Source organism: Salmo salar, chromosome ssa03 (assembly GCF_905237065.1).
Source record: "Salmo salar chromosome ssa03, Ssal_v3.1, whole genome shotgun sequence".
Lineage (NCBI taxonomy): Eukaryota > Metazoa > Chordata > Actinopteri > Salmoniformes > Salmonidae > Salmo > Salmo salar.
Window position 1 is genome coordinate 87429390 of NC_059444.1, and position 19903 is coordinate 87449292.

General features: G+C 47.8%; 1 protein-coding gene across 1 annotated transcript in view; it reads right to left on the reverse strand.

The window, feature by feature from the left end:
• The window catches only part of LOC106594801 (BAH and coiled-coil domain-containing protein 1), a 161974-nt gene that overhangs the window by 25406 nt on the left and 116665 nt on the right, over window positions 1–19903 (reverse strand). Inside the window, exons 7-13 of the mRNA XM_045715696.1 lie at window positions 15896–16105; window positions 13388–13561; window positions 11181–11467; window positions 9632–9715; window positions 7468–7609; window positions 6848–6965; window positions 6218–6293 (exon numbers count right to left, since the gene is read on the reverse strand). Coding sequence (XP_045571652.1) covers window positions 6218–6293; window positions 6848–6965; window positions 7468–7609; window positions 9632–9715; window positions 11181–11467; window positions 13388–13561; window positions 15896–16105 — 1091 coding nt within the window. The remainder of the gene's footprint in view (window positions 1–6217; window positions 6294–6847; window positions 6966–7467; window positions 7610–9631; window positions 9716–11180; window positions 11468–13387; window positions 13562–15895; window positions 16106–19903) is intronic.

Below are 19903 nucleotides of genomic sequence, written 5' to 3' on the forward strand. Positions count from 1 at the left end.
ATCAGTATGGGCAGCTTGCGTCTCCATCAGTACGGGCAGCCTGTGTCTCCATCAGTATGAGGAGCCTGTATCTCCATCAGTATCGGCAGCCTGTGTCTCCAGCCTGTGTCTCCATCAGTATGGGCAGCCTGCGTCTCCATCAGTATGGGCAGCCTGCGTCTCCATCAGTATGGGCAGCCTGCGTCTCCATCAGTAGGGGCAGCCTGTGTCTCCATCAGTATGGGCAGCCTCTGTCTCCATCAGTATGGGCAGCCTGTGTCTCCATCAGTATGAGCCTGTGTCTCCATCAGTATGGGCAGCCTGTGTCTCCATCAGTATGGGCAGCCTGCGTCTCCATCAGTATGGGCAGCCTGTGTCTCCATCAGTATGGGCAGCCTGTGTCTCCATCAGTATGAGCCTGTGTCTCCATCAGTATGGGCAGCCTCTGTCTCCATCAGTATGGGCAGCCTGCGTCTCCATCAGCATGGGCAGCCTGCGTCTCCATCAGTATGGGCAGCCTGCGTCTCCATCAGTATGGGCAGCCTGTGTCTCCATCAGTATGGGCAGCCTGTATCTCCATCAGTATGGGCAGCCTGTGCCTCCATCAGTATGGGCAGCCTGTGTCTCCATCAGTATGGGCAGCCTGCGTCTCCATCAGTATGGGCAGCCTGCGTCTCCATCAGTATGGGCAGCCTCTGTCTCCATCAGTATGGGCAGCCTGTGTCTCCATCAGTATGGGCAGCCTGTGTCTCCAGCCTGTGTCTCCATCAGTATGGGCAGCCTGTGTCTCCATCAGTATGGGCAGCCTGTGTCTCCATCAGTGTGGGCAGCCTGTGTCTCCAGCCGGTGTCTCCATCAGTATGGGCAGCCTGTGTCTCCAGCCTGTGTCTCCATCAGTATGGGCAGTCTGTGTCTCCATCAGTATGAGCCTGTGTCTCCATCAGTATGGGCAGCCTGCGTCTCCATCAGTATGGGCAGCCTGTGTCTCCATCAGTATGGGCAGCCTGTGTCTCCATCAGTATGGGCAGCCTGTGTCTCCATCAGTATGGGCAGCCTGTGTCTCCATCAGTATGGGCAGCCTGCGTCTCCATCAGTATGAGCCTGTATCTCCATCAGTATGGGCAGCCTGCGTCTCCATCAGTATGGGCAGCCTGCGTCTCCATCAGTATGGGCAGCCTGTGTCTCCATCAGTATGGGCAGCCTGCGTCTCCATCAGTATGGGCAGCCTGCGTCTCCATCAGTATGGGCAGCCTGCGTCTCCATCAGTATGGGCAGCCTGTGTCTCCATCAGTATGGGCAGCCTGCGTCTCCATCAGTATGGGCATCCTGCGTCTCCATCAGTATGGGCAGCCTGCGTCTCCATCAGTATGGGCAGCCTGCGTCTCCATCAGTATGGGCAGCCTGCGTCTCCATCAGTATGGGCAGCCTGCGTCTCTGTCAGTATGGGCAGCCTGTGTCTCCATCAGTATGGGCAGCCTGTGTCTCCATCAGTATGGGCAGCCTGTGTCTCCATCAGTATGAGCCTGTGTCTCCATCAGTATGGGCAGGCTGCGTCTCCATCAGTATGAGCAGCCTGTGTCTCCATCAGTATGGGCAGGCTGCGTCTCCATCAGAATGAGCAGCCTGTGTCTCCATCAGTATGGGCAGCCTGCATCTCCATCAGTATGGGCAGCCTGTGTCTCCATCAGTATGGGCAGCCTGCATCTCCATCAGTATGAGCAGCCTGTGTCTCCATCAGTATGAGCCTGTGTCTCCATCAGTATGGGCAGCCTGTGTCTCCATCAGTATGGGCAGCCTGTGTCTCCATCAGTGTGGGCAGCCTCTGTCTCCATCAGTATGGGCAGCCTGTGTCTCCATCAGTATGGGCAGCCTGTGTCTCCATCAGTATGGGCAGCCTGTGTCTCCATCAGTATGGGCAGCCTGTGTCTCCATCAGTATGGCCAGCCTGTGTCTCCAACAGTATGGGCAGCCTTCATCTCCATCAGTATGAGCAGCCTGTGTCTCCATCAGTATGAGCCTGTGTCTCCATCAGTATGGGCAGCCTGTGTCTCCATCAGTGTGGGCAGCCTCTGTCTCCATCAGTATGGGCAGCCTGTGTCTCCATCAGTATGGGCAGCCTGTGTCTCCATCAGTATGGGCAGCCTGTGTCTCCATCAGTATGGGCAGCCTGTGTCTCCATCAGTGTGGGCAGCCTGTGTCTCCAGCCTGTGTCTCCATCAGTATGGGCAGCCTGTGTCTCCATCAGTATGGGCAGCCTGCGTCTCTATCAGTATGGGCAGCCTGTATCTCTGTCAGTATGGGCAGCCTGTGTCTCCAGCCTGTGTCTCCATCAGTATGGGCAGCCTGTGTCTCCATCAGTATGAGCCTGTGTCTCCATCAGTATGGGCAGCCTGTATCTCCATCAGTATGGGCAGCCTGTATCTCCATCAGTATGGGCAGCTTGCGTCTCCATCAGTATGGGCAGCCTGTGTCTCCATCAGTATGGGCAGCCTGTGTCTCCATCATTATGGGCAGCCTGTATCTCCATCAGTATCGGCAGCCTGTGTCTCCAGCCTGTGTCTCCATCAGTATGGGCAGCCTGCGTCTCCATCAGTATGGGCAGCCTGCGTCTCCATCAGTATGGGCAGCCTGCGTCTCCATCAGTAGGGGCAGCCTTTATCTCCATCAGTATGGGCAGCCTGTGTCTCCATCAGTATGGGCAGCCTGTGTCTCCATCAGTATGGGCAGCCTTTATCTCCATCAGTATGGGCAGCCTCTGTCTCCATCAGTATGGGCAGCCTGAGTCTCCATCAGTATGGGCAGCCTGTGTCTCCATCAGTATGGGCAGCCTGTGTCTCCATCAGTATGAGCCTGTGTCTCCATCAGTATGGGCAGCCTGTGTCTCCATCAGTATGGGCAGCCTGCGTCTCCATCAGTATGGGCAGCCTGTGTCTCCAACAGTATGGGCAGCCTGTGTCTCCATCAGTATGAGCCTGTGTCTCCATCAGTATGGGCAGCCTCTGTCTCCATCAGTACGGGCAGCCTCTGTCTCCATCAGTATGGGCAGCCTGCGTCTCCATCAGTATGGGCAGCCTGCGTCTCCATCTGTATGGGCAGCCTGCGTCTCCATCAGTATGGGCAGCCTGTATCTCCATCAGTATGGGCAGCCTGCGTCTCCATCAGTATGGGCAGCCTGCGTCTCCATCAGTATGGGCAGCCTCTGTCTCCATCAGTATGGGCAGCCTGTGTCTCCATCAATATGGGCAGCCTGTATCTCCATCAGTATGGGCAGCCTGCGTCTCCATCAGTATGGGCAGCCTGCGTCTCCATCAGCATGGGCAGCCTGTGTCTCCATCAGTATGAGCCTGTGTCTCCATCAGTATGGGCAGGCTGCGTCTCCATCAGTATGAGCAGCCTGTGTCTCCATCAGTATGGGCAGGCTGCGTCTCCATCAGTATGGGCAGCCTGCATCTCCATCAGTATGAGCAGCCTGTGTCTCCATCAGTATGAGCCTGTGTCTCCATCAGTATGGGCAGCCTGTGTCTCCATCAGTATGGGCAGCCTGTGTCTCCATCAGTGTGGGCAGCCTCTGTCTCCATCAGTATGAGCAGCCTGTGTCTCCATCAGTATGGGCAGCCTGCATCTCCATCAGTATGGGCAGCCTGTGTCTCCATCAGTATGGGCAGCCTGCATCTCCATCAGTATGAGCAGCCTGTGTCTCCATCAGTATGAGCCTGTGTCTCCATCAGTATGGGCAGCCTGTGTCTCCATCAGTATGGGCAGCCTGTGTCTCCATCAGTGTGGGCAGCCTCTGTCTCCATCAGTATGGGCAGCCTGGGTCTCCATCAGTATGGGCAGCCTGTGTCTCCATCAGTATGGGCAGCCTGTGTCTCCATCAGTATGGCCAGCCTGTGTCTCCAACAGTATGGGCAGCCTTCATCTCCATCAGTATGAGCAGCCTGTGTCTCCATCAGTATGAGCCTGTGTCTCCATCAGTATGGGCAGCCTGTGTCTCCATCAGTATGGGCAGCCTGTGTCTCCATCAGTGTGGGCAGCCTCTGTCTCCATCAGTATGGGCAGCCTGTGTCTCCATCAGTATGGGCAGCCTGTGTCTCCATCAGTATGGGCAGCCTGTGTCTCCATCAGTATGGGCAGCCTGTGTCTCCATCAGTGTGGGCAGCCTGTGTCTCCAGCCTGTGTCTCCATCAGTATGGGCAGCCTGTGTCTCCATCAGTATGGGCAGCCTGCGTCTCTATCAGTATGGGCAGCCTGTATCTCTGTCAGTATGGGCAGCCTGTTTCTCCAGCCTGTGTCTCCATCAGTATGGGCAGCCTGTGTCTCCATCAGTATGAGCCTGTGTATCCATCAGTATGGGCAGCCTGTATCTCCATCAGTATGGGCAGCCTGTATCTCCATCAGTATGGGCAGCTTGCGTCTCCATCAGTATGGGCAGCCTGTGTCTCCATCAGTATGGGCAGCCTGTATCTCCATCAGTATCGGCAGCCTGTGTCTCCAGCCTGTGTCTCCATCAGTATGGGCAGCCTGCGTCTCCATCAGTATGGGCAGCCTGCGTCTCCATCAGTATGGGCAGCCTGCGTCTCCATCAGTAGGGGCAGCCTGTGTCTCCATCAGTATGGGCAGCCTTTATCTCCATCAGTATGGGCAGCCTCTGTCTCCATCAGTATGGGCAGCCTGTGTCTCCATCAGTATGAGCCTGTGTCTCCATCAGGATGGGCAGCCTGTGTCTCCATCAGTATGGGCAGCCTGCGTCTCCATCAGTATGGGCAGCCTGTGTCTCCATCAGTATGGGCAGCCTGTGTCTCCATCAGTATGAGCCTGTGTCTCCATCAGTATGGGCAGCCTCTGTCTCCATCAGGATGGGCAGCCTGCGTCTCCATCAGTATGGGCAGCCTGTGTCTCCATCAGTATGGGCAGCCTGCGTCTCCATCAGTATGGGCAGCCTGTGTCTCCATCAGTATGGGCAGCCTGTATCTCCATCAGTATGGGCAGCCTGTGTCTCCATCAGTATGGGCAGCCTGTGTCTCCATCAGTATGGGCAGCCTGCGTCTCCATCAGTATGGGCAGCCTGCGTCTCCATCAGTATGGGCAGCCTCTGTCTCCATCAGTATGGGCAGCCTGTGTCTCCATCAGTATGGGCAGCCTGTGTCTCCAGCCTGTGTCTCCATCAGTATGGGCAGCCTGTGTCTCCATCAGTATGGGCAGCCTGTGTCTCCATCAGTGTGGGCAGCCTGTGTCTCCAGCCTGTGTCTCCATCAGTATGGGCAGCCTGTGTCTCCAGCCTGTGTCTCCATCAGTATGGGCAGCCTGTGTCTCCATCAGTATGAGCCTGTGTCTCCATCAGTATGGGCAGCCTGCGTCTCCATCAGTATGGGCAGCCTGTGTCTCCATCAGTATGGGCAGCCTGTGTCTCCATCAGTATGGGCAGCCTGTGTCTCCATCAGTATGAGCCTGTGTCTCCATCAGTATGGGCAGCCTGTGTCTCCATCAGTATGGGCAGCCTGTGTCTCCATCAGTATTTGTAGCCTGCGTCTCCATCAGTATGAGCCTGTATCTCCATCAGTATGGGCAGCCTGCGTCTCCATCAGTATGGGCAGCCTGCGTCTCCATCAGTATGGGCAGCCTGTGTCTCCATCAGTATGGGCAGCCTGTGTCTCCATCTGTATGGGCAGCCTGTGTCTCCATCAGTATGGGCAGCCTGCGTCTCCATCAGTATGGGCAGCCTGCGTCTCCATCAGTATGGGCAGCCTGCGTCTCCATCAGTATGGGCAGCCTGTGTCTCCATCAGTATGGGCAGCCTGCGTCTCCATCAGTATGGGCAGCCTGCGTCTCTGTTAGTATGGGCAGCCTGCGTCTCCATCAGTATGGGCAGCCTCTGTCTCCATCAGTATGGGCAGCCTGTGTCTCCATCAGTATGGGCAGCCTGTGTCTCCATCAGTATGGGCAGCCTGTGTTACCAGGAGGGGAAGTCTGCATTGTCTGGGGCAGGTGCTAGAGGGATTATCCCTACACAGTGACTTGTTTTAACGTACACACACACGGGCACAGAAACTCAAAGCGGACAGTAGAGGAGAGTAGAGGAGAGGAGAGTAGAGGAGAAGAAAGTAGAGGACAGTAGAGGAGGGAAGGGAGAGGGATTGAGGAGGATCCAGAGTGAGTTAGTCCAGCGTGGCCACATCCCAGAGGTCTAGGTGTGGGGGGAACTATTGTTTTCTAAAGAGGGGGTAGGAACTGAACTCACCGCTTCCTGCAGCAGTTGCTCCAGTGAGTAGATTCTGGGGCGGTTTCCTCTCTCCCCATCAATAACAATGCTGTAGCTGGAGATTGAGAGAGAGAGAGAGAGAGAGAGAGAGAGAGAGAGAGAGAGAGAGAGAGAGAGAGAGAGAGAGAGAGAGAGAGAGAGAGACGTGTGGGTATTATGCCTGCCTGGTTTCACGTGTCACTGTCCCACTCCCCCGTTCCACATTTTATTGCCTGCTGCCGGAGCAGCATTATCAACACTCTTCTGCTCAGTGAGCTAGGTGAGAGAAAACATGGAGTTATGTAACAGAGAGGAGGAGGAGAGAGAGGGAGGAGGAGGAGAGAGGGAGAAAGAATGAGAGTGTAAGGAAGAGAGAGCGCTCTGCAGGGGGTGTGGACTCCTTCTGGAGTGAGAGGTTAAGATGCCAACACTGAGTCACTCACTGCAGAGACCAACAACCATGACTCCCAGCCACTGAGGTAGTAGTGGCTGATACTGTATATACTGTGTGTGTGTGTGTGTGTGTGTGTGTGTGTGTGTGTGTGTGTGTGTGTGTGTGTGTGTGTGTGTGTGTAAGTTGCTCTGGATAAGAGAGTCTGCTAAATGACTGAAATGTAAAGGTATAGTTACATGTCAGGCAGCTCCAGTGTGTGGACCCGGGCTGCGTACAGAAGTTCATCCTCCTTGGAGATCAGCACCCTGAGTCCATCTGTCAGCAGCTGTTTGGTCAGGACACAGCTGGGGGCTGCTGGGTAAGGCGTACACAGTAGTTTAATGAAAGACAGCACACATAAACAGTGTGTATGGAAGTGCATATTTGTTCCCTCCTATCTTCCTTGTGTGTGAGTGTGTGTGTGTGTGTGTGTGTGTGTGTGTGTGTGTGTGTGTGTGTGTGTGTGTGTGTGTGTGTGTCTGTGTATCTGTGTGTGTGTGTCTGTGTGTGGTGTGTGTTTAGCTATTGTTGTGGATACCAGAAGTCCTCACAAGGATAGTAAAATGAGGAAAATTCAGACAAGTGGGGACATTTTCCGGTCCCCACAAGGAAAAATGCTATTTTAGGCTTAGGGGTTACGTTTAGGGTTAGGGTGAAATTAGGGTTAGGGTTAGAATTAAGATTAGGGGTTTGGGGTTAAGGTTAAGTTTAGGGTTACAGTTAGATTTAGGGTTAGAGGTTAGGGAAAATAGGACTTTGGATTATTTGGTCCCCAGAAGGATAGCATTACAAAATTGTGACAGTGTTCCCTCCTCACCTAGTGGACTCCTGGGGTTGTGAGGGTATGACGGGTTACTGTCCTCATCCCCCTCGGAGAAGCTGCTATCATCCTCGTCCATCTGAAAGCCCTCGTCCGCCGCCATGCTCTCTAGTAGACGGCTCACTGCACGGCCCTTGGGCTGGGGGGGGGGGGGAGGGGGGACAGAGAGAGACAGAGAGGTAGTTAGTTAGCATGTAACTCAGAGATTGACACTAAACACTACATGTACAGTATGTCCCCTGGAGGTAATCATTTTCCCTGACATAGTTTCACTCTTCCACATTAAAAGGTGCGATCCACACTCCCCCAGTCCCCCCATTTCCTGCCCCCCACCCCCCTTCACACAGTTACTCAGCAGGGAGGGAGTGGGATGTGGCCTGGTACTATATCCATGGTGATATCACTTTGAATTCCAGGCTGTCAGATGCTAAATGCTTTGACATACCGGTACATACAGTGGGGCAAAAAAGTATTTAGTCAGCCACCAATTGTGCAAGTTCTCCCACTTAAAAAGATGAGAGAGGCCCGTAATTTTCATCATAGGTACACGTCAACTATGACAGACAAAATGAGAAAGAAAATCCAGAAAATCACATTGTAGGATTTTTTATGAATTTATTTGCAAATTATGGTGGAAAATAAGTATTTGGTCACCTACAAACAAGCAAGATTCCTGGCTCTCACAGACCTGTAACTTCTTCTTTAAGAGGCTCCTCTGTCCTCCACTCGTTACCTGTATTAATGGCACCTGTTTGAACTTGTTATCAGTATAAAAGACACCTGTCCACAACCTCAAACAGTCACACTCCAAACTCCACTATGGCCAAGACCAAAGAGCTGTCAAAGGACACCAGAAACAAAATTGTAGACCTGCACCAGGCTGGGAAGACTGAATCTGCAATAGGTAAGCAGCTTGGTTTGAAGAAATCAACTGTGGGAGCAATTATTAGGAAATGGAAGACATACAAGACCACTGATAATCTCCCTCGATCTGGGGCTTCACGCAAGATCTCACCCCGTGGGGTCAAAATTATCACAAGAACGGTGAGCAAAAATCCCAGAACCACACGGGGGGACCTAGTGAATGACCTGCAGAGAGCTGGGACCAAAGTAACAAAGCCTACCATCAGTAACACACTACGCGGCCAGGGGCACAAATCCTGCAGTGCCAGACGTGTCCCCCTGCTTAAGCCAGTACATGTCCAGGCTCGTCTGAAGTTTGCTAGAGAGCATTTTGATGATCCAGAAGAGGATTGGGAGAATGTCATATGGTCAGATGAAACCAAAATAGAACTTTTTGGTATAAACTCAACTCGTCGTGTTTGGAGGACAAAGAATGCTGAGTTGCATCCAAAGAACACCATACCTACTGTGAAGCATGGGTCTGGAAACATCATGCTTTGGGGCTGTTTTTCTGCAAAGGGACCAGGACGACTGATCCGTGTAAAGGAAAGAATGAATGGGGCCACGTATCGTGAAATTTTGAGTGAAAACCTCCTTCCATCAGCAAGGGCATTGAAGATGAAACGTGGCTGGGTCTTTCAGCATGACAAAAACACCGCCCGGGCAACGAAGGAGTGGCTTCGTAAGAAGCATTTCAAGGTCCTGGAGTGACCTAGCCAGTCTCCAGATCTCAACCCCATAGAAAATCTTTGGAGGGAGTTGAAAGTCCGTGTTGCCCAGCGACAGCCCCAAAACATCACTGCTCTAGAGGAGATCTGCATGGAAGAATGGGCCAAAATACCAGCAACAGTGTGTGAAAACCTTGTGAAGACTTACAGAAAACGTTTGACCTGTGTCATTGCCAACAAAGGGTATATAACAAAGTATTGAGATAAACTTTTGTTATTGACCAAATACTTATTTTCCACCATAATTTGCAAATAAATTCATTAAAAAATCCTACAATGTGATTTTCTGGATTTTTTTTCTCATTTTGTCTGTCATAGTTGAAGTGTACCTATGATGAAAATTACAGGCCTCTCTCATCTTTTTAAGTGGGAGAACTTGCACAATTGGTGGCTGACTAAATACTTTTTTGCCCCACTGTACATATAGCGTCATATAGCCTACGAATATAGGACCTACCAATGGCAAATCAGATCAGCCAAATGAGAGGTTAGAGGTGAGCAATGAGGGCCGATTGAGTGATTCTGATTACCTGTTTGTTTCTGATCCTCCTCCCCCTGCAAGTGTTGTCATCACTCTGAGGCGACTGGACACCGCCTGACCAGCAACTTCTCCTCTGTGACATGTGACCAGGAAGAGAGGTGTGAGTGAGTGAGTAAATGAGTGTGCGAGTGTGTGTGTGTGTGTATGCGTGTGAGCATGTGTGCACTTGCGTGTGTGTGTGTGTGTGTGTGGATCTCTGCATGGCTAGTTAGTGCTACAGTATGAATCATCCCAGTGTGAGGAGAGAAAGGCGGCAGGTTATGTCATGGTTATGAGAGATTGAGTTACAGATTGAAGTTGTGTAATTGTCTAAATTCTAAATGTTTCAAAATATTCACTTTTAGATAAAAAAAGGTCTATCTAGAACCTAAAAGGGTTCTTTGGCTGTCCCCATAGGAGAACCCATTGAATAACTTTTTTGGTTCCAAATAGAACGCTTTTGGTTTGTGGTAGAAACATTTTGGGTTCATGTAGAACCCCTTCCACAGAGCGTTCTACATGGAACCCCAGAGGGTTCTTCTATGGGGACATCCGAAGGACCCTTTTGGAGCCCTTTTTCTAAGAGTATATCACACTCTTGGTTAACTTCACATGTTCTAAGAGATTGAAGTTGTGTCATTGTAACTTGGTTCAGTTTAGCATTTCCCCCCACTAATGGTTAAGGTTAGGATTTGGAGAAGGGAAGCTGATCATAGATCTGTACCTAGGCAGTGGTGTAAAGTACTTACAGTAAGTCGTTTTTTGGGGGTATCTGTACTTTACTTTACTATTTATATTTTTGACAACTTTTACTTTTACTTCACTACATTCCTAAAGAAAATAATGTATTTTTTACTCCATACATTTTCCTTGACACCCAAAACAACTAGTAACATTTTGAATGCTTAGCAGGACAGGAAAAGGGTCGAATTTACATAGTTATGAAGAGAACACCCTGGTCATCCCTACTGCCTCTGATCTGGTGGACTCACTAAACACAAGGTATTGGAGTGTGCCCCTGGGTATCCGTACATTAAAAAAAACAGAAGATTGTGCAGTATGATTTGCTTAATATTAGGAATTTTAAATGATTTAGACTTTTTATTTTGATACTTAAATATATATATTAGCAATTCCATTTACTTTTGATACTTTAGTATATTTAAAACCACATACTTTTTCACTTTTACTCAAGTAGTATTTTACTGGGTGACTTTCACTTTTACTTGATTCATTTTCTATTAAGGTATCTTTACTTTTACTCAAGTATGACAATTGAGTACTTTTTCCACCACTGTACCTAGGGGAAACTTCACCTGGATTGATTCCATACATCACATACAAACCACTCAGGTGCATATCAATGAGTGAATAATCCTGATCTCTAGGACATACCCTGTGATAGCTAGCTTTTCGGTGGAGCGACTGGGTAAGACTCTTCAGGAGGGCGGTCAGGTGCTCTTTGTGAGGCAGAGGTCCTGGGTTAGAGCCTTAGTATGAGCCGAAACAGGAGGAAGAGGTACTCGCCAAGCAAGCAGGGTGACGTCCTTAACACTAACCTTGTTAATGGGTCCCCTCAGCATGTTGTTCTTGCGTGTGGCCCTCTTCAGCCTCTCACTGGTGGTGGGGAAGGTGACCGGCCCCATGGTCCTCCGGTAGAGGCTGCCCCTGGTCCCTAGGCTCTCCCGGCGAGGCTCCTGGGGCCTGGGTCCGCCGGCCCTCCTCACCCCCTCTGACTGGTCCTGGTACTCTGGGTGCTTCTTGGCTGCAGTGACCATGCCAAGCCTACAGGGGGCCCTCTTCCTCACCTTCACCTCTCCCTCTGCCCCGGACAGACTCTGGGAACCTGCATGGTTCAATCAAGAATTATATTTAGTAATACATGACTAATTGCATTTAGTATTTTAGTCATTTAGCATTCTAATTCAGTGTGACTTACAATACAATTAGTGCATTCAACTAAAGGTAAAATAACCTCATATTACAGTCTTTGCAAGTTCCTCAAAACAGCCACAATCTGTAAAATGAGTGCAAGGAAGAAAAGACAGGTATGAGTGTAGAGAGTCAGTGGTAGACAGGTATGAGTGTAGAGAGTCAGTGGTAGACAGGTACGAGTGTAGAGAGTCAGTGGTAGACAGGTATGAGTGTAGAGAGTCAGTGGTAGACAGGTACGAGTGTAGAGGGTCAGTGGGTCAGCGGCAGACAGGTACGAGTGTAGAGAGTCAGTGGTAGACAGGTATGAGTGTAGAGAGTCAGTGGTAGACAGGTATGAGTGTAGAGGGTCAGTGGTAGACAGGTATGAGTGTAGAGGGTCAGTGGTAGACAGGTACAAGTGTAGAGGGTCAGTGGTAGACAGGTACGAGTGTAGAGGGTCAGTGGTAGACAGGTATGAGTGTAGAGGGTCAGTGGTAGACAGGTACGAGTGTAGAGGGTCAGTGGTAGACAGGTATGAGTGTGGAGAGTCAGTGGTAGACAGGTATGAGTGTAGAGGGTCAGTGGTAGACAGGTATGAGTGTAGAGGGTCAGTGGTAGACAGGTATGAGTGTAGAGAGTCAGTGGTAGACAGGTATGAGTGTAGAGGGTCAGTGGTAGACAGGTATGAGTGTGGAGAGTCAGTGGTAGACAGGTACGAGTGTAGAGGGTCAGTGGTAGACAGGTATGAGTGTAGAGGGTCAGTGGTAGACAGGTACGAGTGTAGAGGGTCAGTGGTAGACAGGTACGAGTGTAGAGGGTCAGTGATAGACAGGTATGAGTGTAGAGGGTCAGTGGTAGACAGGTATGAGTGTAGAGGGTCAGTGGTAGACAGGTATGAGTGTAGAGGGTCAGTGGTAGACAGGTATGAGTGTAGAGGGTCAGTGGTAGACAGGTACGAGTGTAGAGGGTCAGTGGTAGACAGGTACGAGTGTAGAGGGTCAGTGGTAGATAGGTACGAGTGTAGAGGGTCAGTGGTAGACAGGTACGAGTGTAGAGGGTCAGTGCTAGACAGGTATGAGTGTAGAGGGTCAGTGGTAGATAGGTACGAGTGTAGAGGGTCAGTGGTAGACAGGTATGAGTGTAGAGGGTCAGTGGTAGACAGGTATGAGTGTAGAGAGTCAGTGGTAGACAGGTATGAGTGTAGAGGGTCAGTGGTAGACAGGTACGAGTGTAGAGGGTCAGTGGTAGACAGGTATGAGTGTAGAGGGTCAGTGGTAGACAGGTATGAGTGTAGAGGGTCAGTGGTAGACAGGTATGAGTGTAGAGGGTCAGTGGTAGACAGGTATGAGTGTGGAGAGTCAGTGGTAGACAGGTATGAGTGTAGAGGGGCAGTGATAGACAGGTATGAGTGTAGAGGGGCAGTGGTATACAGGTATGAGTGTAGAGGGGCAGTGATAGACAGGTATGAGTGTAGAGGGGCAGTGATAGGGGAGTCAATGTGCTCTCTGAATTAGTAAGGTAGGAACTAAAAGTTGATGAGGTACCGACTAACAGATAGTGTATATTATCAGTCCTGAACCAGTGTTCCCTTCTCTTTTCTCTCAATCAGGAATTAAAGAAGATTTAAGACCAGTAACGACCCCACAGACTAAAATAAAACAGATGCTTCTCCTGGAGATTATTATAATTATAATATATGCTGCTTCAATTCTGTCACCAAAATGAAGAATCTTGGACATGGTTACAATGTTTACTAAATATTTGTCAAAGATTCTTCATTTTGGTGACAGAATTGAAGCAGCGTAACACGCACGCACGCACGCACGCACACACACCAAGCCTGTCTTCTTACCGTAAAGCTCCTGCCTCTCTTTTTTGTTCCGGGCTTTCTGATTGGCCTCCAGCTTGACGACAGACGAGGGGGATGGACCAGTTACGGCGGAGCGTGATGAGACGTCTCGGGAGGGTTGTGCTTTGATGTCTTGTCCTTCATCACTGTCATAACTTCCTTCCTCTTCCTCCTCTTCTAAGGAGAGAACAACATACATAGTACTGTGTCTAAATCCAGCCTATCCACTTCCTCTTCCTCCTCTTCTAATGAGAGAACAACATGCATAGTACTGTGTCTAAATCCAGCCTATCCACTTCTTCTAACAGACTTCCTTTGCTTATCATTAGAAAACATTTAGAGGCTTGTATTTCCCCAAAACCTGTTTTCTACATTCTAACATTTAGCAATTACCTCGTTATCTTATTGTCTTCCTGGAGGAAAACAAATAACCATTGTTGTTCTCTGGGGCTGGGACCTGAAGTGTGTCTGAAGTACTGAGCTCTGACTGTTGTTCTCTGGGGCTGGGACCTGAAGTGTGTCTGGAGTACTGAGCTCTGACTGTTGTTCTCTGGGGCTGGGACCTGAAGTGTGTCTGGAGTACTGAGCTCTGACTGTTGTTCTCTGGGGCTGGGACCTGAAGTGTGTCTGGAGTACTGAGCTCTGACTGTTGTTCTCTGGGACTGGGACCTGAAGTGTGTCTGGAGTACTGAGCTCTGACTGTTGTTCTCTGGGACTGGGACCTGAAGTGTGTCTGGAGTACTGAGCTCTGACTGTTGTTCTCTGGGGCTGGGACCTGAAGTGTGTCTGGAGTACTGAGCTCTGACTGTTGTTCTCTGGGGCTGGGACCTGAAGTGTGTCTGGAGTACTGAGCTCTGACTGTTGTTCTCTGGGACTGGGACCTGAAGTGTGTCTGGAGTACTGAGCTCTGACTGATTGTGTGTGTGTGTGTGTGGGTTTGCATGCATATGCTAGCTCGCTTGCGTGTGCGTGTGCATGTGCTCTTGTGTTGAGTGCACGTGGTGTGTGTGTGTCTCTGTAGCCTGCAACTGCTCTGTGGTCCAGCCTGCTTGTCTCCATGGCCTGTCAGAGCCTCTCACAGGCAGCTGTACACAGCTGTGGCCTAGCTTCTTACACACACACACACACACACACACACACACACACACACACACACACACACACACACACACACACACACACACACACACACACACACACACACACACACACACACACACACACACACACACACACACACACACACACAGAGGTGTCGGGTGTCCGCGCGCTGCCGACCCCACTTGTCATTTACGAGGCGTTGATCAACACGTTCTCACTCACCTCTGAACACTGACAGGATCACTTTCAGATGAATTAACAAATTAACAAAACTCACACGAGGGCTCCAGTGGCAGCCTTCTGCATGTGCGTGTTTTATTCCCTAACTTGTGTACAGAGTGCATGAGACAGTGTAATGTAAATGCATCCTGTGCTCTATAGAAGTAGTTGACTAATGAAGAAGGTTGTTTACAAGCTTGATGACAAGTCAGAGGTGCCTTCCACACTTAGTGGAGGGTACAGTGTGCTGAGTGAAGGGTACAGTGTGCTGAGTGAAGGGTACAGTGTGTTGAGTGGAGGGTACAGTGTGCTGAGTGGAGGGTACAGTATGTTGAGTGGAGGGTACAGTGTGCTGAGTGGAGGGTACAGTATGTTGAGTGAAGGGTACAGTGTGCTGAGTGAAGGGTACAGTGTGCTGAGTGGAGGGTACAGTGTGCTGAGTGAAGGGTACAGTGTGCTGAGTGAAGGGTACAGTGTGCTGAGTGAAGGGTACAGTGTGCTGAGTGGAGGGTACAGTGTGCTGAGTGGAGGGTACAGTGTGTTGAGTGGAGGGTACAGTGTGTTGAGTGGAGGGTACAGTGTGTTGAGTGGAGGGTACAGTGTGCTGAGTGAAGGGTACAGTGTGCTGAGTGGAGGGTACAGTGTGCTGAGTGGAGGGTACAGTATGTTGAGTGGAGGGTACAGTGTGCTGAGTGAAGGGTACAGTGTGCTGAGTGAAGGGTACAGTGTGCTGAGTGGAGGGTACAGTGTGCTGAGTGGAGGGTACAGTGTGCTGAGTGAAGGGTACAGTGTGCTGAGTGAAGGGTACAGTGTGCTGAGTGAAGGGTACAGTGTGCTGAGTGGAGGGTACAGTGTGCTGAGTGGAGGGTACAGTGTGTTGAGTGGAGGGTACAGTGTGTTGAGTGGAGGGTACAGTGTGCTGAGTGGAGGGTACAGTGTGTTGAGTACCTGACCTGGCTGGAGAAGAGAGCCACCCTGTCCCACTCATCCAACCTTATCTGTCCCCTCTTACCCCTTCCCCCTCCACCCAGTCACCTCAGCCCACTCACCCTGGTCGGAGGATTCACTCTCTGCGGGGGAGGTCTTTCCCCCCTTCACCCAGTCACCTCAGCCCACTCACCCTGGTCGGAGGATTCACTCTCTGCGGGGGAGGTCTTTCCCCCCTCCACCCAGTCACCTCAGCCCACTCACCCTGGTTGGAGGATTCACTCTCTGTAGGGGAGGTCTCTCCCCCCTCCATGGATTCCTGACTCCTGGCTCGAAGGACCCTGGCCCTGGGCTGCTGCAGCCGTGTGGACCCCTGGACCCCGAGAGCTCCCCCCATCCCTTTCCTCCTGCCCCCACGCATCATCAGCGGGGTCCCCGTCCAGCCCTCCTGGCCGCCGCTGTCTGCACTGGCTGCTGAGAAAGAGAGAGAGAGCACACATAGAGTAAGAGTATAGCATCAGCCGGCCGGTTACATTGGTGCCGTGACTCAGATCGGTACACACCATAAAGATAGAATTACAACACTAGAATGGACAATGTAGGTCTTATAACTTAACTACAGGGCAGCCATATTTGTATTATTAATATTGTAGGTGGGATATGGTAGTGTTTCTCTCTATAGTAGTGTTTCTATATAGTAGTGTTTCTCTCTATGGTAGTGTTTCTATCTATGGTAGTGTTTCTCTCTATAGTAGTGTTTCTCTATGGTAGTGTTTCTATCTATGGTAGTGTTTCTCTCTATAGTAGTGTTTCTCTATAGTAGTGTTTCTATCTATAGTAGTGTTTCTCTCTATAGTAGTGTTTCTCTATAGTAGTGTTTCTCTATGGTAGTGTTTCTATCTATGGTAGTGTTTCTCTCTATAGTAGTGTTTCTATCTATGGTAGTGTTTCTATCTATGGTAGTGTTTCTATCTATAGTAGTGTTTCTATCTATAGTAGTGTTTCTATCTATAGTAGTGTTTCTCTCTATGGTAGTGTTTCTCTCTATGGTAGTGTTTCTATCTATGGTAGTGTTTCTCTCGATAGTAGTGTTTCTCTATAGTAGTGTTTCTATCTATAGTAGTGTTTCTCTCTATAGTAGTGTTTCTCTATAGTAGTGTTTCTCTATGGTAGTGTTTCTATCTATGGTAGTGTTTCTCTCTATAGTAGTGTTTCTATCTATGGTAGGGTTTCTATCTATGGTAGTGTTTCTATCTATAGTAGTGTTTCTATCTATAGTAGTGTTTCTATCTATGGTAGTGTTTCTATCTATGGTAGTGTTTCTATCTATGGTAGTGTTTCTATCTATAGTAGTGTTTCTATCTATAGTAGTGTTTCTATCTATGGTAGTGTTTCTCTATAGTAGTGTTTCTCTATGGTAGTGTTTCTATCTATGGTAGTGTTTCTCTATAGTAGTGTTTCTATCTATGGTAGTGTTTCTCTCTATGGTAGTGTTTCTCTCTATAGTAGTGTTTCTCTCTATGGTAGTGTTTCTCTCTATGGTAGTGTTTCTCTATAGTAGTGTTTCTCTCTATAGTAGTGTTTCTCTATGGAAGTGTTTCTCTCTATAGTAGTGTTTCTCTATAGTAGTGTTTCTATCTATGGTAGTGTTTCTATCTATGGTAGTGTTTCTCTCTATGGTAGTGTTTCTCTCTATGGTAGTGTTTCTATCTATGGTAGTGTTTCTATCTATGGTAGTGTTTCTATCTATGGTAGTGTTTCTCTCCATGGTAGTGTTTCTATCTATAGTAGAGTTTCTCTCTATGGTAGAGTTTCTCTCTATGGTAGTGTTTCTCTCTATGGAAGTGTTTCTATCTATAGTAGTGTTTCTATCTATGGTAGTGTTTCTCTCTATGGTAGTGTTTCTATCTATGGTAGTGTTTCTATCTATGGTAGTGTTTCTCTATGGTAGTGTTTCTCTATGGTAGTGTTTCTCTCTACGGTAGTGTTTATATCTATGGTAGTGTTTATATCTATGGTAGTGTTTCTCTCCATGGTAGTGTTTCTATCTATGGTAGTGTTTCTCTCTATGGTAGTGTTTCTCTCTATAGTAGTGTTTCTCTCTATGGTAGTGTTTCTCTCCATGGTAGTGTTTCTATCTATAGTAGTGTTTCTCTCTATGGTAGTGTTTCTCTCTATAGTAGTGTTTCTCTCCATGGTAGTGTTTCTATCTATGGTAGTGTTTCTCTCTATAGTAGTGTTTCTCTCTATGGTAGTGTTTCTATATAGTAGTGTTCCTCTATGGTAGTGTTTCTCTCTATAGTAGTGTTTCTCTCTATAGTAGTGTTTCTCTATAGTAGTGTTTCTCTATGGTAGTGTTTCTATCTATGGTAGTGTTTCTCTCTATAGTAGTGTTTCTATCTATGGTAGTGTTTCTATCTATGGTAGTGTTTCTATCTATAGTAGTGTTTCTATCTATAGTAGTGTTTCTATCTATAGTAGTGTTTCTCTCTATGGTAGTGTTTCTCTCTATGGTAGTGTTTCTATCTATGGTAGTGTTTCTCTCGATAGTAGTGTTTCTCTATAGTAGTGTTTCTATCTATAGTAGTGTTTCTCTCTATAGTAGTGTTTCTATCTATGGTAGTGTTTCTCTATAGTAGTGTTTCTCTATGGTAGTGTTTCTATCTATGGTAGTGTTTCTCTATAGTAGTGTTTCTATCTATGGTAGTGTTTCTCTCTATGGTAGTGTTTCTCTCTATAGTAGTGTTTCTATCTATAGTAGTGTTTCTCTATGGTAGTGTTTCTCTCTATGGTAGTGTTTCTCTATAGTAGTGTTTCTCTCTATAGTAGTGTTTCTCTATGGAAGTGTTTCTCTCTATAGTAGTGTTTCTCTATAGTAGTGTTTCTATCTATGGTAGTGTTTCTATCTATGGTAGTGTTTCTCTCTATGGTAGTGTTTCTCTCTATGGTAGTGTTTCTATCTATGGTAGTGTTTCTATCTATGGTAGTGTTTCTATCTATGGTAGTGTTTCTCTCCATGGTAGTGTTTCTATCTATAGTAGAGTTTCTCTCTATGGTAGAGTTTCTCTCTATGGTAGTGTTTCTCTCTATGGAAGTGTTTCTATCTATAGTAGTGTTTCTATCTATGGTAGTGTTTCTCTCTATGGTAGTGTTTCTATCTATGGTAGTGTTTCTATCTATGGTAGTGTTTCTCTATGGTAGTGTTTCTCTATGGTAGTGTTTCTCTCTACGGTAGTGTTTATATCTATGGTAGTGTTTATATCTATGGTAGTGTTTCTCTCCATGGTAGTGTTTCTATCTATGGTAGTGTTTCTCTCTATGGTAGTGTTTCTCTCTATAGTAGTGTTTCTCTCTATGGTAGTGTTTCTCTCCATGGTAGTGTTTCTATCTATAGTAGTGTTTCTCTCTATGGTAGTGTTTCTCTCTATAGTAGTGTTTCTCTCCATGGTAGTGTTTCTATCTATGGTAGTGTTTCTCTCTATAGTAGTGTTTCTCTCTATGGTAGTGTTTCTCTCTATGGTAGTGTTTCTCTATGGTAGTGTTTCTCTATAGTAGTGTTTCTATCTATAGTAGTGTTTCTATCTATGGTAGTGTTTCACTATAGTAGTGTTTCTCTCTATAGTAGTGTTTCTCTCTATAGAAGTGTTTCTATCTATGGTAGTGTTTCTCTATAGTAGTGTTTCTCTCTATAGAAGTGTTTCTCTCTATGGTAGTGTTTCTCTCTATAGTAGTGTTTCTCTCTATAGAAGTGTTTCTATCTATGGTAGTGTTTCTCTATAGTAGTGTTTCTCTCTATAGAAGTGTTTCTCTCTATGGTAGTGTTTCTCTCTATAGTAGTGTTTCTCTCTATAGAAGTGTTTCTATCTATGGTAGTGTTTCTCTCTATAGAAGTGTTTCTATCTATGGTAGTGTTTCTCTCTATAGTAGTGTTTCTCTCTATGGTAGTGTTTCTCTCTATAGTAGTGTTTCTCTATGGTAGTGTTTCTCTATAGTTGTGTTTCTCTATTGTAGTGTTTCTCTCTATAGTAGTGTTTCTATCTATGGTAGTGTTTCTATCTATGGTAGTGTTTCTCTCTATAGTAGTGTTTCTATGGTAGTGTTTCTCTCTATAGTAGTGTTTCTCTATAGTAGTGTTTCTCTATAGTAGTGTTTCTCTATGGTAGTGTTTCTCTCTATAGTAGTGTTTCTCTCTATGGTAGTGTTTCTCTCTATAGTAGTGTTTCTCTATGGTAGTGTTTCTCTATGGTAGTGTTTCTATCTATAGTAGTGTTT